The sequence below is a fragment of the Penicillium diatomitis genome, assembly GCF_028827545.1.
Source record: "Penicillium diatomitis strain IBT 30728 chromosome Unknown utg000003l_segment0_segment0, whole genome shotgun sequence".
In the NCBI taxonomy this organism is placed as follows: domain Eukaryota; kingdom Fungi; phylum Ascomycota; class Eurotiomycetes; order Eurotiales; family Aspergillaceae; genus Penicillium; species Penicillium diatomitis.
Genome location: NW_026623175.1, coordinates 2,741,357 through 2,765,780, shown reverse-complemented (window position 1 = coordinate 2,765,780; position 24,424 = coordinate 2,741,357). Strand labels below are relative to the sequence as shown.

Below are 24,424 nucleotides of genomic sequence, written 5' to 3'. Positions count from 1 at the left end.
CAGAGGAGACGGGGAAGCAATGAAGCATATGGATAATATGAGCTGAGTAATGCCCAGACTAGCGCCTTTAGTGCCTGCTCAGGCCTCCAGGCTGATGCTTACCCACAATCCTACAGGCGCCGAATAACGATGATAGCCAGGTTTCAGCCAACGCCTGTCGATCTTTTTGGTCGCCGCCAGGCTAATGGTAAATACCGCACTGTTGGCTTGCGAGGTTCTTCCGGGATGGCGGGGAGCCTGCAAATGAAATTGACTTTCCACATCAGATCGACGTGAACCAGAGCTAGGGGCTAGGGTATACATAGTACATAGTTATACTACATAGTACATCCTAGTAAGTGACTATATACCTCTGAACTTCTGTCAGGGTTCGTGCTGCTCGACCAGTATCTTCGTCCGAGATGTCTGGGTCCAAGTCATAGCTTCTGTACCAAACAACCAAAAGACAAACTCGAATGGAATGCACTGTGGTAATGAATTGCGCCAGAAAGGGTGTGGTGTGGAATCATTTTGACAACTCGAGCAGAGAGGCCTTCAGCAATTCATTGGCAGATGGACAAGACGCCCAAATCGCCAATCAATCACATAGCGCCTGCATTACCTCCACGATCGTGATCACCGATCGCTACTGAGTGGCCAACGGCCAATATAGCCTGAGCCACCACATGTCAAGAACTTGATTTGACGGAGTGGTCTTGCGAGCCATTGGGTTCGCATTTTTGCCGCGACGTCCATGGCAAATTCCATACCAGTGGTTTAGTATTGTAGGACTCCCTCGGCCCATGGCTATCAAGTCATGTATTTGGGTCATCAGATTCGCTGGGCACCGGGCAATTGAAGCAGGGGCCTTTTCCGGAGATTGTCGTCCAATCTCAAGGGACGCTGAAAGAGGCACGAGATTTGAATTTCGTACGTACATTATTTCTACAGAACTGGAAAAACAGTGGGTGACTGGAAATCCTGCGCAGATTTTGGCCCCATTTTTATTTTCTTGACGCAAGTACAGTTCAGGTACTGTGAGTGTGGTACGTTGTGGAACAAACAACAAAAAAACCGAGGATCTCCCGAGAAGATGAAGGCTTGGATTCACGTGAGCTGGCGAGCCGCCTTTCCATCGATCGACTCGGTCTCAGGGCGAGCTCCACGAGTTGGCATCGGGCACTGGGCAGTCGTCAAGATCCTATGCTTATCGCTTAACGTTGCTTATCAAGTACGTGCCGGGAAGGACTCTGTAGCCTGAGGCACACAAAATCACAATCTCCCCTCGATCCCCTTATCGGGACCCTTATCGCTTATCGATCGTCGTCACGTTTTCTTTTGCCCCTCCGTAGTCCATCTTATCTCCGGTGACACAGCACATCGCGCATCGAGAATCATTTTCCCAAGGCCACGCGCATCAACAACTCTTGCAACATTATACTTCACCTATCAGCAACAACACTCACACCATGGCCGAGGTTCAAAACTCCAACCCTACCATCCTCAGCGCAGCAGACCTGCCCACACGGTCCAGATCCACCGAGAAGAAGCAAGGCGATCACAAGCTCGGCATCTTCGCCGCAGTCCCCCAACCCGCCGATTTCTTCTCGTCCGATTCAGAAGGAGACGAGGACCTGCTAGAGGAACCAATTGACGAACAAGAAATCTTCGGTATGACAGAACAAGGGTTCAGACAGGACCAATCACTCGCTTTCTAAAAACCACCGTCCGCATTCTGTTCCCCCAAGTCTCTCGTTCTTATTCCCGCCCCCGCATATCCTCACGCACGCTCCCACGCCACATCCAGATGCGATGGAGATGCAATACATACACTCGTGCCTTCAACCCCTCACCTCACCTCCCCTATAGCCCCCCTTTCCTCTCTCTCTACCTCACTATGCACTCTGCTCTATTCTAGTGCCCCATCCTCCAGCCTCCATCCTCCCGTTCCCCGTCCCCGTCCCCGTCCCCGTCCCCGTCCCTGTCCCTGTCCCTGTCCCCACGGCCCCCATCGCAGTGTCAATCGATCGATCGATTCATAGCTCTCGACAAAGTACAGAGTACAGATCACAGACTAACCCACAATGGCCCCTGTCCACCAACTATGCAGATCTCATCAAAAACATCTCAGACCCCGAACATCCCCTCTCCCTCGGCGAATTAGCCGTTGTCTCACTACCAGACATATACATCAAGCCAACGCTCCCTGCGGTCCCCAACTCGCCGCTGCAAACAGTCACTGTGCTCATCACCCCCACTATCACCCACTGCAGTCTAGCCACCGTCATCGGCCTCGGAGTCCGAGTGCGCTTGGAACAATCGCTCCCACCGCGGTTCCGAGTCGACGTACGGATCAAAGAGGGTACGCACAGTACCGGCGATGAAGTGAATAAGCAATTGGGAGATAAGGAGCGGGTTGCGGCCGCGTTGGAGAATGGTGCGTTGATGCAGGTGATTGCGAAAATGATGGAGACTTGTCAGTGAAGAGATTGATCACACGAGTCGTGGGCCGGTTTTGTTCTTTGTATATTATTTATTTAGCCCGGGTATTCATGCGGTTCCGTGGCCACGAAGCCACGTCCAGTCTGTCTTTGATGGAGCACCTTGGTACTCGGTCTTGATTTGGACGCCGCGACTTCCAGTGGGGGCATTTCTTGTTGCGGCTATCGATTTGCAGATAGCAACCTTGAACGCTGTTATGATGCCATCAATTAGAGTAGCCACGCGACTGAGACACTATGAGAAAATATCTTAATTTCACCCAAGACTCTTTCAACTGAACTCACACCACAAGATACACAGTTATTGTGTACCTTATACCCCATTATCCCATAGACTCCATGACCCTTACATGGCAATGCTATACAATTCATAGACACACGATCCAAAAATCAAAGGAACACCCCCCCCCCCCCCCCCCCGGAAGCCTCCCGTCCCTGGAAATACTCATTAAGAAATCATGTGGAAAATAAATGAAATTGCATGTCGTTTTTATCTTACAGTAACCCGATATATCCAAGGCCCCCAAGAACAAGCATACACTCATTATTATGAATCCAGAACACCACTCTCTTGCAGACCCTTCCACAACTCAGGTTCCAGGAATTTGCTGACGGTGACATCTTCCGCCAGACCCTTGCGACGCCGAGTCTTCAGTACAAAGTCCCGCGCGGTGGCCATGGCACTAGCCACCTCCAGAGGCTTCAGCTTCACGTCCCGATCCAGGGGATCCCCGGGGACGACGCTCCACTTGTCAAACACGAGACTCACCATAGCCTGGCCTTGAGTGTGGATGCGCAAGTCGGTCTCAAAGCCGAAGGAGTCGATCACGGGGATCAAGCCGCGGACCGAGTAGAGCGGAGTACCGGCAATGGGCCCGTCGGACAGGACGTGACCACGGCGGCGGGAGAGGACGGTGTAGACCGAGGCCACGGCGTCGGCGGGACCGGTCATCGTGCAGGCGTAGATGGGTTCCATCAATCGAGGGGAAGCCATCAGGAAGGAAGAGTAAACGGCCCGACGGGCAGTGGGAATGATTTGGCCACCGCCACGGTAAATGGCTTGATCCGCAAGGGATACATCAGTAAGTCGGAATTTGGTGTTTCGAATAGCTGCGACAAGGCCAGTTAGTATGCGAGCGGACTTCACAAAGAAAAAAAAACATGCACAAAGGTTCCTGCAAATACGGAACGTTCAAGGGAGGGATGGAGTTCAACTCACGTTCTTCACATAGGGGACCCTCTCTCGTGCCCCAGCTGAAGCCCTGCGTGATCGAGTCTCGGACAGTTCCAAGAAGCTTCTTATCCACCTGCGAAGGTAACGTATCGTCTTGCAAGATATTGGGACCCATTTCCTCCGGACCAAAGGCCCAAATGCTTCGAGCTGCAAGCTTGTCCCAGTCGTAATTATCTTCGAAATAGCGTGCCACCTTACGGATGGGGTCCTTGATGCTGACTTTCCCGCTCTCAATATCCTCAGCGATCCCGTCGTCGAGCGGTTCAGCGATCATGGTGATCTTGTTTTTCTTGTTTGGCGTGATGGAGTAACACATGATGGCCGAGGTCTCAACCACGGTCTCGCAGAAGCGCGTGACCGGATCGGAAACCTTGATTTCCATCTCTGAATATAATCGCCGAAGGTCATGAAGAACGCAGTCCATGTAAAGTTCGCCCGTTCCCAAAACAATGTGCTCACCAGATTCCTCAACCTTTGTTGAAATGAGTGGATAACTTTTGTTGACCTTCCTCAATCCATCCAGCATCTTGGGAAGCTCAGAGGGGTTCACAGGCTCCACCGCCACCTTGAAGACGGACTCCGTCATATGACGAATAGGACGGAAAATGTATGGTTCTTCGTCATCTTCCAACTTTAGAGCCACAAGCGTGGCCGTCTTCACGATGGAATTATCAACGCCGCCCAACAGGACCCAGTTACCGGCCGGCACGCCATCGGTAGAGATATTGTAGCATGTGTTTGCAATCCACGTATCCGAAATAGTCGCAATCACCATGTCCTCTTCATCGTCCGGGGTGTATCCCTCTCCCAGAACACGAACCTGTTGCCCAGGCCGAGCGGTACCACTCAGAATACGACCGAAAGAGTTGAACCCGCTGGCATCGACAGTACCGAAGAGTTTGGTAACATGAACAACCAATGGTCCATCCGAATCACAGTTAGACATGGACGCGGCAACCTTAGTGTCCGTCGGACCGGTGTAGTATCGTTCCAACAATCTTTGAGAGCCGTCCACGGGTGAAGGCACGTGCTGCACAATCATATCCACAAATCCGGTGGGAGCTCCAAAGAACTGATCGCACACCAGTCTGAGCAGCTCAGCTGCGTCGGTCTTTAGTTGAGATGGTTTCAGATGGACACCCACACTAGCCAACGTCCGCTTCAAGTCTTCTGGACTTTCACTGATTGTGTGCGAATAGAGCTTGTAGATAGGCTCCAAGATGAATTTCACAAAGGCACGCTTTGAGTTTTCCTCGACGCCTTTGCGGGTGAACTTGCGACTCCGGGGGTTGTAGAAGATGTCGCCCCAGAGGCGGGCTGCGAACTCGGCGGAATCCAGTTTGGGATACGTATCGGCGTACATACGAGCAAATGACTCGAGAGTGAAGCACCAATTCATAGAGCTTGAAGCAAATGCGACGTTGCCCTTCTCCGGGCTCAAACGTCGCCGTTCACCCTGACCAGGAACAATGCTTTCAATAAGAGTGTTAACTTCTTCAATCACATGCTTGAGCTTGAAGTAGGCGTCATTGGGTGGAAGTTTGAGTTCCAGAATGAGCCTATCCATCTTGTTCACCACCAACGTCAGTGGAAGATCCTCCAAAACAGCATGCTTGACGATCTGCTCCGTATTCGCTTGTACGCCTTCCACAACATCCACCACCAAAACGACACCATCCACCAGGCGGATTGATGAAGCAACTTCATCCACAAAGTTCACGTGGCCTGGGGTATCAATAATGTTGACCAGGTGAGACTTTCCCTTGGTTCCTTGGAGCACCAAACTCATTGGCGCGGCCTTGATGGAGACACCTCTCTCACGTTCCAAGAAGTGAATGTCGGTGTAACGCAGTTGCTCTTCCTTGCGCTTGCCTTGGCGTTTCTCCAATCGCGCGGACAAGTCGTGTGTTTGTCGGACCAACATGTCCATGAACGCTGTCTTGCCATGGTGCAAGTGGCCCACCACAGCAACGTTTCGTATTTGATCCGGGAAGTTGAGCAGATCTGACATAAACTCTCGCGAGTAATAGACGGGAGGAAGCTCTGTCTCCGCAATCGCAAATTTCTTCTTGGTGACTGGCGCAATTATCGGCTCGGACAGCGGCTGCGCATCTTCTTCTTGGACCATAGTCTCGACATCTTCACCATATACTTGCTGTGCGCTGGGATAGTATTGCTTATCTTCATGGAGGATGACCGCATTTGAAGGACCATCTGTATGCCAGGCGCAAATTAGCACATTGGGGCTCAACCTGCCGTCGCGAACTTTCATCTCCGGCGAACGCGAACAGATCTTACCATCAACTTCCATTAACTGCTGGTCATTGACCACCGACTCTTCTTCATCATCTTCAAAGGCTTCATCGAACTTGAAAGCCTGAGGGACCTGCTCCTGCTGCTCCTCATCGGACTCGGCTTCACCGATGTAATTACCGAACCTGCGAAAAAAAAGCTTCGATTAGCGTTGAACTGGACGTGATTGTGTTGTTAAATATATGGAAGAGAATCTTACTCATCATATAGGTCATCCATGATGGGCCAGTCTGTGTGAATTTATGACAAGATCAGAGAAAATTGATCAGTGGCAGAATCCCCAAGCAACTGGCGTGACGGCGGAGCGTGGAACGGCTTGCAACTTTCGGTGGGTCCGGTCTGTCGCGGACGGCAATATCAAAAGCGGTGAAAATCCAAAAACAAGCTGTTCACCAACTGGCAAACTGCGGGTTGCGGACGGACTGCTGAGTGCGGACTACAGAAGTACAGAGCGGCAGCACTAATGGTACCCGCTCTGCTGGTGCAGGAGTCGCGAGCAGCTGCGGGAGGTACTTGGCACGGTTTCCATCTCGGCGACCGGTCGAGGTACCCGCCAGATAACAACGAAGTACTCAAAGTACTCGTGCCTACACCGTACAGCTCCTCACTCCCCACTTTGCCTTTATTTATATGTCAAGGCCCATCGCCCCTTTACGCTCACTCTTCCCTCTGTGATCGATTGATACCCTCTCTCACTACTTTCTTCTTTTGATTCCTGTTATACCCTTGCAACAAAATGTCTTCTCTTCCTCCAGTTTACATTGTCTCAACGGCCCGTACTCCAGTGGGCTCGTTCCTTGGGTAAAGCTACCCCCCATAAACTTCTTATTCTGGCGGTCAAACTGACACAACTGTATAGCTCCCTGTCAAGCCTTGCTGCCCCTCAGCTTGGTGCTCATGCCATCAAAGGTATGTATTACGAACTTACTGCAAGACCTTCTTCACTTTGGAACAATTGAGACTGACTGTAGTGGAAACAATTAGCGGCGGTTGAGCGGGCCGAGGGTATCAATGCTTCCGATGTTGAGGAGGTTTTCTTCGGAAATGTCCTGTCTGCTAGGTAGGTCCAAGTCATATGTGTTTGATGTAACCAGGATGCAGAACAGAAGCTAACATGGATGCCACGTTCAGTGTTGGTCAGAACCCCGCTCGTCAATGTGCCATTCACGCCGGGCTCCAGGAGTCCACCGTCTGCACTACCGTCAACAAGGTCTGCGCCTCGGGCCTGAAGGCTATTATTCTCGGAGCCCAGACAATCATGACTGGTAACGCCGACATTGTTGTCGCCGGTGGTGCTGAGTCCATGTCCAACACTCCTCACTACTTGCCCACTCTGCGTGGCGGTGCCAAGTACGGCAACCAGACAATGGTCGACGGAATCATGAAGGATGGCCTCCAGGATGCCTACGGCAAGCAAGAGCTCATGGGCTTTGCCGCCGAGGAGTGTGCTCAGGACCACGGGTTCAACCGTGAGCAGCAGGATGAGTATGCCATCCGCACCTACCAGAAGGCCCAGGCCGCTCAGAAGGCCGGTGCCTTCAACTACGAGATTGCTCCCATTGAGATCCCTGGCTTCCGTGGCAAGCCCGGTGTGACTGTTTCTCAGGATGACGAGCCCAAGAACGTAAGTCACTATGCTTTTCATGGCTCCTACCTCACAAGAGCATTTGAGTCGAGACGACATAATTTACTGACTCACGGTCCCTCAGCTCAACCCAGACAAGCTCCGCGCCATGAAGCCCGCTTTCATCCCCGGTACCGGTACCGTCACTGCTCCAAATTCCTCTCCTCTCAACGATGGCGCTGCCGCCGTTGTCCTGGTCTCCGAGGCCAAGGTCAAGGAGCTCGGTCTCAAGCCCATTGCCAAGATCCTGGGCTGGGGTGAGGCGGCGCACAAGCCCAGCAAGTTCACTACTGCGCCTGCTCTGGCGATTCCCAAGGCTCTGAAGCACGCTGGCGTGACTCAGGACTCCATCGATGCCTTTGAGATCAACGAGGCCTTCAGTGTTGTCGCTCTCGCCAACATGAAGCTGCTGGGTCTGTCCGAGGAGAAAGTCAACATCCACGGCGGTGCCGTCGCTATCGGTCACCCACTCGGTGCCAGCGGCGCTCGTATTGTCTCCACTCTGCTTGGTGTCCTGAAGGCCAACGGAGGCAAGCTCGGCTGCGTTGGCATCTGCAATGGCGGTGGCGGTGCCAGCGCCTTGGTGCTTGAGTCTCTCTTCTAAGCATTGCTTTTTTATGACGAACCGACATGACATGACTATCAAAGTGCTGAAAGACTTTGTGGGTGGCACCCTGAAACAGTGTGATCGCTCAATTCATATACCAAAACAGATATAGCTTTAAGCCTCCCGTCATAGCTGACGGGTATTAATTTCAAATTCAAAATTTTCAAAAATATATTCCATGACCAACGCACTGTCGTAAATTTTGACAAGATGATCCAGGTGGATCAATGTAAGTCGGCGTCTCCCGAGACATGCGGAGACGAAAATGCACGTGGATAACTCGCACCTCACGTTGGAGTTCCAATTTTCAGCTCACTAGGTGGTAGGTAGTAGGTACCTATGCCCGAGGTAGTGGAAATTGCGGTTCGTCTCATCAGCGCATGATGGATGCTGACTGCGAATGTCTCTCGAATTGCAATTTCTTCCACTGCCAATGATACCTTTAAGTTAGGGATTACCAGTGCACTGATACACATATCTAATTCAGTTCATTCCTTTCTTCAAAATACTGCTCCACGAGAGCCGGCTCAAAATGTACATAACCTCTAAAATCAATATCATCACAATTCAATCATGCAAATGCGCCCACAAAGGCCATAAGAAGCGCCCCACAAGCGACCGAAATACAAGCCTCGACACGCCTCCTGCCCTTCAAGGTAGCATAGCTCGACTCGCTCAAAAAGTCCTCCGCCAACAACTCGACCAGCCCGGCAAAAAGCAGTAACCCGCTACTAATTGCATTGGTGATTCCCACCATCAGCAGGCCCGTCGCACTAGCAGGGTCGTAAAGATTGTGTAGGACTAGTCCGATGGCCTGGCCGATTGGGGTGGTTGTTCCGTAGGCCAGGCACATGAGCCACGGTTTTGGAGATGAGGGTGAGAAGAGGTCGGGGATGAGTCCAGCGATACGTGAGCCTAGCGCAAAGCCTTCGAAGGTCTGGTGGAAGCTGATAGCGATGAGAAGGACCACGAATGATGTGCCTGTGGCGACACTGAGGGCCATTCCGATGAAGATACTGTGGAACAGAATGCCTGCTTCGAGGAGTAGACATTGTAAGAGCTGGCGCTGGGGGTTTTGCAGCGGTGAGCCCATCTCATCGTGGGTTTGGAAAGTAAGGTCGCCCCCTGATGTGTGGTGACGGTTGCGAGAGTTCATGGATTGTTGTGCTTGGCCATTGATTGGGATGTCGTCGGCGTAGGGATCAAGACCCTCGATGTCATCATCTAGATCCTCGTCGTCATCAATTTGCTCCCTTTTAGGTTTAGGCCGCGCAGCACTCAAAGAGGAGCGAAACAGTTCGTGTGAAGAGCCCGAAGTCCTTTCAGCACCGCCGCGATCATCGCTCTGCCGAAGACTTTCCATGAACACATTGCCCGATGGACTCCTGGCTCCCAAGTGTCCATAGCTGGACTCGTTATTCTGAAAGTCATCCATTGAATCGCGGCCGTTGTTATCCCCCATCAGCGTATCATAATCCGTTCCGTGCACATGGCCCGCGCCTTTCATTGCGAAGAACATCTCTACCAATACCACCGCAAACACGGAGACCATGGCCACAAAGCCCGCCATAGCGCGATATGTCCGGCTCCAAAATCGCGGCAGACACGGATCGGTCAATGAGACAAACGCAGTAGGAAGGAGATGGACGAAGGCTGTCGCAATCAAAACGCCCGTGCCAAAGTGCCTCGAAATGAAAAGGAACCGACGCGGAATTGGAAGACCAGGAAACCGGCGTGCAAGGACGGGGAATGAGCAAGCTGCAAGATTATAGATAACATACGTTAGCATGCGTTTTGAAACAGTAAAGGAGCATTTGAGGAGGAGTCCGGAACGGTCAGGGCATCCCCGTTGAGGTCTAGGCTGCGACTCACCGAATGTACTCAATCCCAGGATTAAGAATAGGGCCATGACATGGAGACCGGTATTATAATCGCCTCGCTTCCCTGAGCCACAGGTGGAAGCCCCGTTGGTCGGATCTGAGGATCGAATGTCATTCCGTCGCTGCAGCTCTGCCCGCAATAATGATTCAGGGATGTCGGATATAGCAGAGAGAGCTCGCTTGAGGTCTGCAACCACAGAATGTGAGTCCTGATGCCATTGAACAGATTTCATGCAATCTGAAGAGTAAGTCACTGACCTATTGACCCTAGGCCTGTGTCCTGCCACGTGTGGGCATTCTGCATCTTTGAATCGGGAGAATCGAAAACCGCTCGGTCCAGATCGCATCACCAGCGCAAGCTGTCACTGGCGAGCGCAGAAAGCTTGAATCAAAGAGACCAGACACGCTAAAATCAGATTTTACAGTATGAATGCTCGTCCCAAGTGGTGAAGGCAGGCTGCTATTGTCCGAAGCTCATGTTTTTCTCTGGGTAAATTCGGTCGGCGTTCGGCGGACCACGAGGATGCTTTTGATCCGCCAGGCCGGGAACAGCAGCCTGGGCCGAGCCTCCCCCCTACACTCCCGTCATTATCTCGGCTTAGTAACGCCGGGTGCGGTACTTTGAAAGTATAGGGGCCAATATCTGATATTCATCAGTCTGCTAGTATGAAAGTGACCTGTGCTTTAACAGCAATGAGTATGTGGCTGGAGAGTATCGGCTACTATTGACAAAGGAAAAGAACAACATAGATCAATCGCTAATACGGGGCTATGTATGACGATCTTCATTAGATCGCCGACAAGGTTGTGCTAGTCCCTCACAATGAGAGGCAGAACCAAGAAGAGAGCCATGCAGGACACAGCTGAGCCTACAGCACCGAGAGCCCTCTAATAGTATGGTATTGAGTAGTATGGCCTCTGTTCGTCATGGCACAAGATCAATGTAGGCTTTATATGTGCTTGAATCATCGATTGTTCAGTTTTGTCCAGCCACTTGTTCCCTTCGGTCGGCGAGGCTCCTCTGTCGTCGGCGTAGAGGCCGGGGGATTTGCTGCATCGCTCTCGCTAGGTGTGGCAGTAGAGGTGGAAGGATGGCTGGTTAAATCTTGCGAGTCAAGTTGCTTTTGTTTGTTGTCGTCCACAGGTCCCTCGAACCACTCCTTCTCATCTAACATCTCCCATTCAGCGCTCGCCATTTCCCCCAGCAGCGTAGCCTTCAGCTTGTCCGCAATCTTAGTCGGCGTGGGCAGCTTCCACGTCCGCATGAAGTCCACTCCCTCGGATGCCGCGAGGAACGAGTGAGCCGTACCATGAGAATAATGGCCGAGCATAGGAAAGGATTTGTGGCGTTGAATTGTCGTTTGCGGTGAGTCTTTATTGAGCTTCATTTTTTGCGTATCTCGGCCAGCAAAGGCTCGCATCAAAGTGGATGCTTGCGCGGGCGGGGCGACAAGCAGCTGCCACATTCCCTTCCCAATATTGCAGATATCCTCCCATGAGTCGAGATTGAGGTTGATTCCTTGGGTCCTGCACAGCCAGGCAGCATCCCAAGCGAGGAGTGAGACCCCTTCTAAGAACAAAGCATACGCGCCAGGATCTTCCTTGGCCAGTCGAGGAAGAGGCGTGTCAATGAAAAGGGGTCTAGGACGAGAGTGAGTACGGAGCTCGGTTCTGGATCCCGCGGGGCTGTATGAGGCGAAGTTGGCATTTGCAAACCCCTCAGAGAGATTTCGAGAAGAATACGAGGCGGCAAGAGTGTAGATGGTAGTAGTAGGGTGATTGCGATGAGGAAGAGTAATCTCCGCGGGAAGTCTCAAAGAGAGGTAGTGAGAGACAAGAACCAGAAGACGGGCAACGTTGGAGAGAGAGGTGGATAGTTGCGCAGGATTCGCTCCTATAAGAATTGTTAGCAATACATCGCTCGCAGATGCACCATGAGTCTGGCATACCATTCATGTCTTTCAGGTCAATAACACCCAGACCTCCAAGCATGTAGTTGTGTTGGCCGTCACTCTTCCTCGAGGTCCGCTGTCTCAGACCGTACAAGTGGGCTGCTTCGCGACAGAGATATATACGTGCCTCTGCAGTCTTGCTGTGAAGAGTATGCCACAGGTGCTCCGTCCTCTTGATCGTGTTCTGAAGGCCAGTCAAGACGGAAGCCTCCCGCTCTGCCAGTTCGTATTGCGCCGATTCAGCGTCGGAACGTCTCCGGGATAAGACCGCTCGACGCTCCGAGATGTCTCTCCTCTTAGTATTGATCTCTTGTTTCAAGACTTCAATCTGCCGCCTGAGATCGTCCTTTCTGGCGGACGAAGATGCCTGGAGACCGGACACCGTTTGTAATGTCCAAGCCGGCGACTTTCCAGTCTGCCGTAGGTGAGCTTGCTCGGGTACTGAGCTTGATGGGGACGCGCTCTCTATAGAGACTGAAGCCTCTATCTCACGTCCAAGGCGCTCTTTCTCCAAAATAATCTTGGCATTCTCGAGGCGGAGGGGATATAGTTGGTTGCGGGCACATGTCGGGCACAGGAACGGCTGGCGGGAGTGGGCTGAACTGCATACGAAACAGCTCATCGCAGAGGGTGAAGAAAGTGTATAAGGTGATGCGACAAAAGCAGTGCTTCCATGGTGTGTCGAGGAAGCTACCAGAGCTGCCACCGATGACCATAGACGAAGGGAGTGTTGTTCTAAAGAACTGCGGTTGTCGGGAATCCGCCTGTTGCAATGTCGTCACCTGACGAGCCTCCCGCTTTGGAGCGGTCCAGATGATCTCCACAGTGGGCAATGTCAAAACATGTGAAAGCAACCTTATCTCAAGCCACTAGCGACAGTTTTTGGTAGTCCGATCAAAGTCGAAGGCTCACCGTCCGACGATCTTGCTTGAACCATCTTTGAGCACGCCCTGGCCGGAGGCAGCGTCTTTGACAATGTCTCGACAGGGAAGCCCAAAAAAAGCAACGCCGCCATCCTCCACGGTGGACTCGCATGGTCAACACAGCTTTGGTTCAGTGCAGTCGTCCTCTAAAAATGATGATTTTACCCTCACTGTTCAGCTGACTCGAGGGCTCGAAGACTGCAACTGGGAAGAACTACAAGACAGGTACATGGAAGCGATGGACGAGCACAGTCACGCTGAAGATAACTTGCGTGCCGAGACGGCGAAATTGCTTGAGGTTCGGTCATTGATATACCGTGTGGTTGATGAGCGACTTTTACTTATTCGAACACAGATTTTCTCAACATGGTCCCAGACAACTATCATACAAGACGAGAAACGTGCTTTGAAGCGGTTAGTTCAAATTGAGTCTGGACCACCGGGTGCTGATAGTGTTGTAACATCTCATTAACTCTGTACAGATTTAAGACGCAAATGCAGCATGTGCAAAATTCTGAAGTGGGCCTGGAGAGCAAGAAGAAACATTGTATGCTTCCCACTCATCATGGCTTAAGGAATCAGCGAGCTAACAAGTCATCGCCACCTCAGACGCGGACGTTGTGAAGGCTTTCCAGAGTGCTTTGGCCTTGCTCAACGAGCAGATGAGGGTTTGAAACTATGCTCGCCAGAATGACGTCCTGATCTGCCTGGGCCCAGCGCATGCGTGAGTGGGCGTATTAGCAGACCAGTCGATGCCATTCATTTCATACATTATCTCTGTCTTACTTCGCATACGCACCGGCGTCTTAATCGACTCATGTTTAATTGTCATCATGGATAAAATCAACAACACATAAATCGTATATTAGCCTTACAGTCCAGGGAAACATGGCAAGTTTGTGCGTGGTGGCCATGGGCGGCAGCTCTGGTGAGTGATCAAAGCCATGGTACGGAATCATCAGGTGCGATTAGCTCTCCCAGTGATGTCTTGCCAAGTAGCTCCAAATCGTCTGCCAGTACTAGCCAGAAGACCCTCCTCTTCCGCTTCCTCAGCATCTTCATCAAGTTGTTGCTCATCAAGCTTGGGTGCCCGGAAGAGAGTGGTCATGAAGACAATGAGATAGACACCTGTTAATGTGGCTAGTCAGCGTTTGACATCTCTCAAAATGATGGGAAACTTCAGGTGTGGGTTTAACGTACCGAGGAAGACGAATTGAGCCCAGAAGAACACCACGCCAAAGAATGGGAAGTTAATAGTCACCCGATTCAGGAACGTGCTGGCCACACTGGGTGTGCATACCGAGCGAGCTGCTGGATTTTCCGCAAGCTCGGAACATGGCTTGATAAGATCCATGCTATTAGTGCAATCAGGTTGCTCACCGGGTGAGCTGGGAGTGCGATCACAGAAAGTCTGGGGACCATATGTGGCATATCCAGGGGCAACGACCATCGAGACAGAGTAGTTGAGGGCCAGGATGATAAGCATCAGCATAGCAGTCGCTAAAAGGAGAGCCTGCGGGGACGTATGACCTTTGCGGATTTGGAAAATGCGAATCCACAGGAAACGGATACCAACCACGGCAATTCCCACCACGGAACTGCAGAACAGAAGCAAGATGAGAGCCGTGAAGATGGCGTAATCCACTGGGAAGACCTTGGCAGAAAGGACCAAAATCCAGTTCACGGGGTTGAACACGTTAATATGGCCGAGGATATAGCCACAACGGTGTTTGCAAACTGAGTTTTTGGCTTTGTCGATCGAGGTCAAGAGCATTGACACCCAAACCACGACAGCTATCAAAAGAAGCAGAATCCCACTCAGGAGTTTGAAGGGACGGAAGACGGCTCCGATCTTATGCCACGCGAGTATCAGCCAACTGCGTCCTTCACCATGCGCATCTTCGATCAGACGTTGACGTCGAATCAAGGTCCTCTCCTCCCGTGTGAGAGTGTCAAGCTCTCTGCGATCCTTGGATGACAACAGGTCAGGGTTGCCGCCACAACGGCCCTCAAGCTGACGCTGACGCTCCTGGTTCAGTTCCAGCTGCTGTGCGGTGGTTGCCTGCAGCATTGGGCTAGAAACCGAGGGCGCAGTTTTGATCAAGCTGACAGGGAACAGAGCGAGACCTGCAGAGGTATACAGGACATAAAGACAAATGCCAACAGTGATCAAGAGACCCAGAGCAAACGTCAATGCACGCTCACCATCTACAAACAACGTTAGATATGACCCCCAGTGCCTGAATCGAAATAAACTCACGATTCTCGGTCAGCAGTCGCTTGAAGTAGTCCAGATCCTTATTGCCTTTGTCGCTCGACACAGGCGCAAAGAAACCGACCAGGAAAATGATCACCACGATAGCGATGAAAAACAAGGTGTACTTGAAGGCACCCCAAAGGCGAGATCCTAGCGTCTGTTCACCTGCTTCCGCCGCGACCTCATCATACTCCTCGTACCAGAAGTAGGTGAATGGCAACACCAACAGACAGAGAAGCGCATCTGCAGAGTACAAGGTATAGTAGACGATTGTCAAAGAATAAGTGATGTGATCGACAGCATCTTGCGAGGCCCAGTCCTTGCGACGACCAAGCTTGGACGATGTGGTTGACGAAACTAGTGCGACATCCACCGGGAGTAAAAGGACGGTTGCTAGAAGGCAAGTAATTGCAAAGATACAAGTTACGGTCACAGAAGGGGAGCGATCCCGTGGCGTTTGGTAAATGTAGATGAAGACTGATGCTATCGCGAGCAAGGCTGCTATCACGACGGCATAGACAATCCAGATGAGCGAAGTTTGAAGGAGCGCCATGTTGAAGGCACGGTGAAGCTGGAGGTTGTCTCACATAGAGTAAAATGACGATTTAAATAGCAATCTTTTCCAGGCTTCTCAAGACAAATGAGAGGGGAGCTTACAACATAAGTTAAGCTTGATGGCGCCTGGGAATGGAGATCCGACGCGACTGTCGTCATGGGCTAACCCGATACGGTTATCACCACGTGATTCATATCGGCTTGGATTATCGCTGTCGCGCCCTGCGATGCGTTTCTGAGGGATTGTTGTTTATGAGATTCTTAACCGGGCAAGCTGTCGATGGTGTTACCTTATGAGGCGTATTGAATCTTTTGACATATGATGCCCAAAATTTGAGCTTCGTACAATTCCATCTAACCGGCTAATTACTGGTTAAATTCAATTTTCTTTATCATCGAGCGTGAGGAAAAGGGACCTTGAATATGCAGTGCTATACCGAGCTGCTTCCTCCATCGGGGGTGACCCACGCTCTGGCTGTTCCATTTCTGTCTGCGACATCGAACAATTTGATTGTCGTTCGATCCTCTCTGTTGCAGGTGTTTTCTTTGCGTTCATCACCGACTCCACGACAAAATGAAAATGCGGAGACCCACCTCACAACTCCAACAGCAACCGATTCTCATCTGACGAGGACCAAGCTTATCCTGGAGAAAGAATACCCACTGCCAGGGACGGTAACAGACCTGAGTAGAGTGAAGATTCTGAATTCCAAGAGTGGTGGTGAAGCAATCCTGCTAGCTGTCCGCAACGCGAAGCTGAGCTTGATAGAATGGGATCCTGAGCGTCATGGTATCTCTACCATCTCGATTCACTACTATGAGAGAGATGACCTGACGAGAAGTCCATGGGTACCTGACTTGAGCAACTGCGGTAGTGCTCTCAGCGTGGATCCCAGTAGTCGATGCGCCGTGTTCAATTTTGGAATCAGGAACTTGGCAATTCTGCCATTTCACCAAGCCGGAGATGATCTCGTGATGGACGACTACGACCCAGAACTTGACGGAGAACGTTTGAGCGATGGTCAAGGATCTGCTGCGAACCACGTGGATGGACAGCATCGCGGTGGCGCTACTTATGGAACTCCCTACGCTGCCTCATTTGTGCTGCCTTTGACAGCCTTCGACCCTGCTTTGCTCCATCCTGTCAGCCTGGCGTTTCTCTATGAATACCGAGAGCCTACATTTGGAATCGTGTACTCTCAGGTGGCCACTTCAAGTGCATTGATCAACGAGCGCAAAGACGTGATGACCTATGGTGTTTTCACCCTAGACCTGGAGCAACGGGCATCAACATCGCTTCTTTCGGTCTCAAAACTTCCCAGTGATTTGTTCAAAGTGGTAGCACTCCCACCTCCCGTGGGGGGTGCTCTTCTCATTGGTAATAACGAGGTTGTCCACGTGGACCAAGCCGGCAAGACAAACGCGATAGGAGTCAACGAGTTTGCACGTCAGATGTCCTCTTTCTCGATGAGTGATCAATCGGATTTGTCCCTTCGCCTGGAAAACTGCGTTGTGGAACGTCTCGGTGGCGATAGCAGTGACCTTCTACTCATTCTAGCCTCCGGAGACATGGCGTTGATTCGGTTCAAGCTTGATGGTCGGTCAGTATCTGGCATGAAACTCCACGCCCTTCCCCGGCAAACCGGAGAGCATATTGTGAAGTCAACGGCTTCGTGTTCGGCATGCTTTGAAGACGGGAATGTATTCGTCGGTAGTGAAGATGCAGACTCTGTGCTTCTTGGATGGTCTCGTTCCTCTGCACTATCCAAGAAGAAGCAGGTCTCAACCGGGATCGAGGATCTGTCTGATGATGACCTGATGGATGATGAAGATGTGTATGAAGACGATCTTTACTCCACAGCACCCGATCCAAGAGCGTCTTCTTCAAACCCCACGTCCGAATTTTATCATTTCCATTTGAATGACCGATTATCGTCTATCGGTCCTTTGCGCGACCTGACTCTCGGCAAGCCTGCTTCGTGTTCTCAAGAAGAGAAAGATTCGGGCGAAGACGACGTGCTGGCAGACTTGGAACTGGTTGGAGCGTCGGGGTCTGGCAGATCTGGTTCTTTGGTCGTGATCAAGCGAGAGGTTGACCCCTGCGTTAAAATGAACACCAAGATTGATGACGCGGAAGGCGTTTGGTCGACAACTTTGCATCGAGGCAGAAAGAGCGGCCAGCCGAGTGCTGACGGTTCGGAGAGTGGTCAATCTCGTCACTTTATCATTGTGTCAAAACCGACAGCAGATAACCGAGAGGTGTCTGAGATTCTGGAAGTCGATGGAAAAGATATGAACCCTATTAAAGCACCGGAATTCAATCCGAACGAGGACTTCACGATCGACATTGGCCCACTAGCGGATTCCACGCGACTTGTGCAAGTCCTGCAAAGCGAGGTTCGAAGCTATGATATTGGTGAGCTATCCCAGACATGAATGTTCGGACAGGTTGGTCGATGGGGCTGACTTTTGGGAACAGATCTCGGACTTTCTCAAATTTACCCGCTTTGGGATGAAGACGTCGAGGAGGAGAGAATTGCCATCACAGCGAGCTTCACCGATCCGTATCTTGCAATTATCCGTGACGATGCCGCTCTCTTACTTCTCCAATGTGATGAGAGTGGCGATCTGGATGCAGTCTCAATTCCAGACGAGCTCTCCGGGCCTAAATGGCGGTCCGCCAGGCTCTATCAAGACCACAGCCACGTGTTTGCGGCTCCCAGTGAACACGGCAGCGATGACGTTTTGGCCAATACTTTGCTGTTCCTCTTGAGTATTGATTCCAAGCTCTCTGTAAGGGCCCCCCCCTATCAGATACATTAAGGCTGCGGTAACACCACGTGCTAATTGGAAACGACAGATTTTCAATCTGACAGACATGAAAATGCTCGACGTCATTGATGGCGTGGACTGCCTGCAGCCAGTGTTGTCCTCCGAAGCGCCACGGCGAAGTAATAATCGCGAACCCTTGAAAGAGGCCCTCGTGGCCGACTTGGGTGACCAGTGGATCAGATCACCTTATCTCATCGTAGGCATCATTTTACCCCTCAATTGCTCGAGTTCCTGCTGCTGACGTTAGGACAGGTACGCACTGAAACCGACGAACTTATCTATTACAAGCCCGTCTTTCACACCGTCAGCAACGGCGATGGGTCGTCTAAAAGCCTTCGTTTCCACCGAGAAACGAATCATAACCTCACGGACACCGCTGCGGCCGCAGCTTCAACCGTAGAGATGCAGCAGCAGTCAAAGCCCCTGCGCGTCTTGTCAAACGTGTCGGGCTATAGCACGGTCTTTTTGCCGGGCGCGTCTGCAGGGTTTGTGATGCGAACCGCAGCCAGCTCCCCACACTTGGTGCGTCTACGGGGCAATTTCATTCGATGGTTGAGTGGACATGACTCGGCTGGATCTGGCTGTGATCACGGTTTCATCTACGTTGACTCTGCGAGTCAGATTCGAGCTTGTCAATTACCTTGTGGCACACAGTTCGACTACTCGTGGCCCCTTCGCAAAATCTCGCTGGATGAGCAGATTGATCACTTGACCTTCTCGACAACATCCAACACCTACGTTGTGGGGACTAGTCACGATGCCGAGTTCAAACTGCCAGATAACGATGAGCTTCATCCCGAATGGCGCAACGAAGCAATCACCTTCTGTCCACATGTTCCACACAGCTCAGTGAAAGTGGTCAACCCAGAGACGTGGACTGTAATTGACGAGTATCCATTGGAGGCAGCGGAGCATATCACGGCGGTGCAGAATGTGAACATGGAGATCTCTGAGAACACGCACGAGCGAAAGAATCTCATCGTGGTGGGCACCGCAATAGTCAAGGGCGAGGATATTCCAGCCCGCGGATGTATCTACGTCTTTGATGTGATCAATGTGGTGCCGGATCCCGAGAAGCCAGAGACCGGGCGCAAGCTCAAGCTGGTTGGAAAAGAGAGTGTCAAGGGAGCCGTGACCGCGCTTTCCGGAATCGGAGGCCAGGGTTTTATCATTGTAGCCCAAGGGCAAAAGTGCATGGTGCGAGGACTCAAGGAAGATGGCAGTTTACTGCCCGTTGCGTTCATGGACATGTCGTGCTATGTCTCCGTTGCGAAGGAGTTGAAGGGCACTGGTATGTGTCTTTTGGGGGATGCAGTCAAGGGGATATGGTTTGCTGGTTATTCGGTACGTTTTCCCCTCCGGGCGAATTGTGTGGTTCATACTCAAATCGAGAGAACGATGATTTACTGACAATTTTCTTTTTTTTTTCTTTTTGTTTTTTTTTTCCAGGAGGAGCCTTACAAAATGAGCTTGTTTGGCAAAGACCCCGAATACTTGGAGGTGGTGTCGGCCGAATTCCTACCAGATGGCAACAAGTTGTACATCCTTGTTGCCGACAGCGACTGCAATCTACATGTGCTGCAATACGACCCAGAAGGTACGATTACTCCAGAAACACGCACCGTCGGCGGATCACATCCAAAAAGGCATGTCCTTCGACCACTAACTCCTCCTCCCCCAACCATCCAGACCCCAAATCCTCCAACGGCGACCGCCTCCTACACCGCAGCAAGTTCTACACAGGCAATTTCGCCACGCAAATGATTCTCCTCCCACGCACCGCCGTCCCCAGCGAACAAGACCACCACCACCAGAACATCGACACCTCATCCCAAAACGACATGATGATCGATTCGGACAGCCCCTCCCCCCACGCCACGCACCAAGTCCTCCTCGCCTCGCAGAACGGCTCTCTCGCCCTGATCACCAGCGTCTCCGAAGAATCCTACCGACGATTGTCGGCGCTACAGTCCCAACTCACCAACACCATTGAACATCCGTGCGGGTTGAACCCGCGTGCCTTCCGGGCCGTCGAAAGCGACGGGACCGGCGGCCGAGGAATGGTAGACGGGAACTTGTTGCGCCAGTGGCTGAATCTGGGAAAGCAGCGACAGGCGGAGATCTCGGGACGCGTGGGAGCCACGCAGTGGGAGATCCGCGGGGATCTGGAGAGTATCGGCGGTGACGGCCTGGGGTATTTGTGATTTGTGACGTACACGAGCATGGATCCTGAGAAACATGACACACCCTCTCCTTCTCCCCGAAATAAAAACCTCTATTCATGCATCAAGCATCAAACCATTCATCAGATTGAAACGGGCCAAAAACAAAGCGTGTGTACAAAACGAAGCGTAGAAGTAAAGACATTTCTCGAAGAAAACGAAATCCGGCTACCGAATCGTTCATTAGAGAATCATCCTGAGCCCCCAACGTCACCAAAAGCCCATTTTATCTAGAGACCCATCTCGTCACCTTCCAACTCATAGTAGGTACTTACCCAACGACCATCATCATTAGCAGTACATTGGGTAATTCCAGTCATCTCGAATTCGAATCCTTCTAGATGGGCGCGCCGGGCCCGAAACACGCTCATGGCCCTGGTGAAACTCTGGGAAGTAGTCAGAAGTAAGGACAGCCCTGAGGCGAAATGCTGCAAAATAGGTATCTAGCCGTGAGACCGGGTGAACAGCGATCTTCTCTAGAAGCTTGGAAGGTAGTACGGACGAATTATTAGCTCCGGACGTCGAACATCGAACGTCGATTCCTTCAACCTGTCGAACTGGAGAGAAGCGTTCTACGTCCTGTATCAGTATTTTCGAAGAGGAACTAAAACGGTCTCTTTCTAACCCGAAAGCATCAACGTAAGACAGAAGTACTGTTAATTTCTCATCATATCAAAACAGTATCTCTCACAAGACAGAAAAGAGCATAGCTCGATTTTCACGATCCCGTTCCGACCCGCTAACAAGTTCAACGAGATCAATGGTCGAAAAGAGAAAGAAAAAGAAAACACCAACACCGACAGACGTTTGACAAAACAAAAGCAAGGTTTCAAAAGCCCCCATAAACATGAAGAGAATGGGGGAAAAGACAAGAGTAAGAGAGAGACTCCTCAACCGCCCAGATGACCAAGTAACGCCGCTACACTCGCCCGTTTTTCGCAAATCGAGTGCACCATAAAAACGCCCACACGCCCAGCTGTAGTTAAAGATTTCCGCGGACCGACGAGTCGCTCCGCAGAAGCTTGTCCGCGAAGGAGTGGGCAAGCAAATACATTATAAGACATTGACAGAAGGAATGGACCCAGTACCGCCTCGCTTCCAACCTGCAGCGGGGAAATCAAGTGGGGGAAATAAAGGAAAGAAAAAAACACCTAGAACGTTCGCGAAACCCCAAGAGTTAGAATGTAGGATGATAGCAAAATAATCCATCTTTGCGGAACATTGTAACCCGCAGAGGACACCTGGTCGGCAAGGATTATCAAGGGAGCGCAGCAAGATTCAGAGAAGGGAAAAGGTTGTCGAAAAACCCGTCCTTTGAAGAATGATGATAAAGTACGATTTCGCCGTTAGTCCATTCATAACAAGATCTGTCGAGTGAAGAGACCGGATCGGGATGTGTAAGGGCCGACGCAAAGATAGGACCGAAGAAGAAAGAAGAACAAAAAAAAAAAAAACCTGGGCGTAGCTTGTTCAGAAAACATCTTCGGCAGCAAAGTAGCGTTTACTTCGGCCTCGAGCACCTGCAACAAGCTTCATCTCAGGCATAGTCGTGTGGTGAACCACATGAGGCCGATATACAGCGTCCACGGGAGCTTGCCAATCATCCAGTCCGAGCGGGAAGTATTCATACAGGAAATCTGTGCCTTCGTTGGGGAAAGGTAACGAGGAGACAAATTGATGGGGAAGATTTGCGGTTTCCAGCAGCGGTAGTGAAGCAGAGGATGTCGTCGTGGCACTGCGGGCGGAATGGTGTGACATCGGATGGGACGTTTTGCGCATCTTTGCTGGAGGTTGGGCGGCAGCAGATTGATCAATACTGATGGACCTTTGCCGAGACATGTCATTGGGATTGTAGGGAGGCAAGATCTTTTGGCCGAGATGCAGCCCCGTATCGTGACTGCTGCCTGCAGCGTCGTCATCCATGAGAGACAAGTTGATCGGCGCCGAAGATGCTGCTGCCGTCGTCGCCATGCTCACGCGGCGCTGCGCGTCGGCAACCTGAGTTATTTGTTCTGGACTGGAATGAGGGTACAGAGACTGGCGAGGCAAGACGGCGCTGGAGCTGGAAGGGGGGATCGGGGTCCAATCACCCGCCGGTTGCGTGGGGGGTGGTTGTATCATGGACGGAGGGGGCACCGAGGAAGTCTCGGGCGAACTGCTGTGAGCAGTTGCCGAGCCCGCCTTGTTCTTGGCTGGAGTGACACTCGCTCGGCGTGGTAGTGATTCACTGGTTGGTGTGCGGTTGAGAGCAGCGGCAGCAGCAGCGGCAGCATTGGCTTGATTCTTACGGGAAGCAGCGGCACTGCCACTGAGAGGGAGGTCTTTTCGAGACTGAAAGTTGCGAGGACTGCGGCCACGAACAATGACGGGTCCCGACTGGACCTCAGAGATGGCAATCTTTGCTCCTGTGGATAACGTTGCGACGACCTTGAGCCGCACAACAAAATGCTGCTGCAATTCCTTTCGTCGACCGTTGTTCGCGGTTGCGACCCGGAACTGTAACCGCTTCCAGGCGATAGGAAAGGTCGCATAATCCGTGTCCAGATCCTGACCAGCCATGATATCCAACGGAATTGGTGGTGGCTCTTTCTCAACTTTGGCCGCACCACTGGGTATGGAGTCCTCGAGCGTGGTCCCCGGGTTGGCGGCCGCTGCAGCAGCAGCGGGGGTCTTCCACGGAACAGAGATGATCTTCACCGGATTTCCTTCCACCGATTCCGTCGCCGACACGGTCAATTCTTGGGCAAGAATGGGGATACGATCACCCTGGTCGGTCATGATATAACGCATTCCCCGGGGCAGAGTGACGGATCCGGTGATCTGAAAGAGATTCCGGCGATAACAAGTCAATTCGGCACCGAGTTGAGGCGGAGGGTTCTCAGATGGGGAGGTTGTGAAGGGCGACTCGGCTAAGAAGAACATGCCATGTAATTGGGCCGAAACCGAGAGTGAGGTGCGGCGCATGGAATAGTCAAGCAGCGTGAAATGGTAGACGGGGATCGAAAAGCTCAGCAACTTATTATTGTGGTCGATGGATGAATCCTGTTGCTGTTCCTGGGGTACAGGATCGAAGGGTGTGACCATCTCGTTAAACGGGTCATCGTAACCGGTAGAGAAGCGCTTTATTGAATGCGACAGACTATTCTGATTGAAAGCTAGGTCCTCGCTGTAGAAGGGAAATGGGGAAAGTATCAGCGCTCTGACGACCCAGATGCAAGACTTGTTCCACACCATCTAGCCGACGTGAATGATTTTGGAGCATTGTAGAAAGCAAGGAACGAAGAGGCTGTCAAAGATGAAGATCGTCCGAGGGGGAAAGTTCTCTGGTCGATGTTGTGCAAACGACAAGGTACGAACACAAGGACTGGCCTCGCTAGTCAGACAAAAACCACCTACCTCACGAACGTTTCGGTGTCGAAATTTGACCGGTGATCGGGAAGATCTAGACCAGGCATGGCATTGAGATAATCGGTGGCCTGCAGATTACCGAGGGAGAGGGGACTGGCCAGAAAGGGCGGCATGGTCATGGTATCGAAGCCCTCCAT

At 51.7% G+C, this 24,424-nt stretch overlaps 8 protein-coding genes across 8 annotated transcripts; 3 read left to right on the top strand and 5 right to left on the bottom strand.

The window, feature by feature from the left end:
- Positions 1-1,448: 1,448 nt before the first annotated feature.
- Positions 1,449-2,463, top strand: N7539_003120 (iron-sulfur cluster assembly protein CIA2; the record flags this gene model as incomplete). Its single annotated transcript, XM_056932723.1, has 2 exons — positions 1,449-1,650; positions 1,898-2,463. 2 exons carry the CDS (start codon positions 1,449-1,451, stop codon positions 2,461-2,463), a joined length of 768 nt encoding a protein of 255 aa, XP_056792682.1.
- A 564-nt stretch (positions 2,464-3,027) lies between these two features.
- N7539_003119 (U5 snRNP component Snu114, putative) lies at positions 3,028-6,246 on the bottom strand (the record flags this gene model as incomplete). The annotated part of the gene is made up of 3 exons (XM_056932722.1): positions 3,028-3,590; positions 3,700-6,152; positions 6,227-6,246. The coding sequence occupies 3 exons, from the start codon at positions 6,244-6,246 to the stop codon at positions 3,028-3,030; spliced, it is 3,036 nt and encodes a 1,011-aa protein (XP_056792681.1).
- Positions 6,247-6,763: 517 nt separating this feature from the next.
- On the top strand, positions 6,764-8,255 carry erg10B (acetyl-CoA C-acetyltransferase; the record flags this gene model as incomplete). The annotated part of the gene is made up of 5 exons (XM_056932721.1): positions 6,764-6,828; positions 6,887-6,936; positions 7,012-7,087; positions 7,129-7,651; positions 7,737-8,255. The coding sequence occupies 5 exons, from the start codon at positions 6,764-6,766 to the stop codon at positions 8,253-8,255; spliced, it is 1,233 nt and encodes a 410-aa protein (XP_056792680.1).
- Positions 8,256-8,829: 574 nt separating this feature from the next.
- On the bottom strand, positions 8,830-10,442 carry N7539_003117 (putative ZIP family zinc transporter; the record flags this gene model as incomplete). The annotated part of the gene is made up of 2 exons (XM_056932720.1): positions 8,830-10,325; positions 10,397-10,442. The coding sequence occupies 2 exons, from the start codon at positions 10,440-10,442 to the stop codon at positions 8,830-8,832; spliced, it is 1,542 nt and encodes a 513-aa protein (XP_056792679.1).
- Positions 10,443-11,103: 661 nt separating this feature from the next.
- On the bottom strand, positions 11,104-13,845 carry N7539_003116 (Atg14 domain-containing protein; the record flags this gene model as incomplete). The annotated part of the gene is made up of 4 exons (XM_056932719.1): positions 11,104-12,032; positions 12,088-12,692; positions 13,003-13,069; positions 13,809-13,845. The coding sequence occupies 4 exons, from the start codon at positions 13,843-13,845 to the stop codon at positions 11,104-11,106; spliced, it is 1,638 nt and encodes a 545-aa protein (XP_056792678.1).
- Positions 13,846-13,971: 126 nt separating this feature from the next.
- On the bottom strand, positions 13,972-15,823 carry N7539_003115 (uncharacterized protein; the record flags this gene model as incomplete). The annotated part of the gene is made up of 3 exons (XM_056932718.1): positions 13,972-14,141; positions 14,214-15,221; positions 15,274-15,823. The coding sequence occupies 3 exons, from the start codon at positions 15,821-15,823 to the stop codon at positions 13,972-13,974; spliced, it is 1,728 nt and encodes a 575-aa protein (XP_056792677.1).
- A 425-nt stretch (positions 15,824-16,248) lies between these two features.
- On the top strand, positions 16,249-20,861 carry N7539_003114 (cleavage/polyadenylation factor CFT1; the record flags this gene model as incomplete). Its single annotated transcript, XM_056932717.1, has 6 exons — positions 16,249-18,241; positions 18,305-18,618; positions 18,686-18,853; positions 18,910-20,001; positions 20,107-20,254; positions 20,347-20,861. The coding sequence occupies 6 exons, from the start codon at positions 16,249-16,251 to the stop codon at positions 20,859-20,861; spliced, it is 4,230 nt and encodes a 1,409-aa protein (XP_056792676.1).
- A 1,488-nt stretch (positions 20,862-22,349) lies between these two features.
- On the bottom strand, positions 22,350-24,424 carry N7539_003113 (NDT80/PhoG-like DNA-binding family protein; the record flags this gene model as incomplete). The annotated part of the gene is made up of 2 exons (XM_056932716.1): positions 22,350-24,045; positions 24,276-24,424. The coding sequence occupies 2 exons, from the start codon at positions 24,422-24,424 to the stop codon at positions 22,350-22,352; spliced, it is 1,845 nt and encodes a 614-aa protein (XP_056792675.1).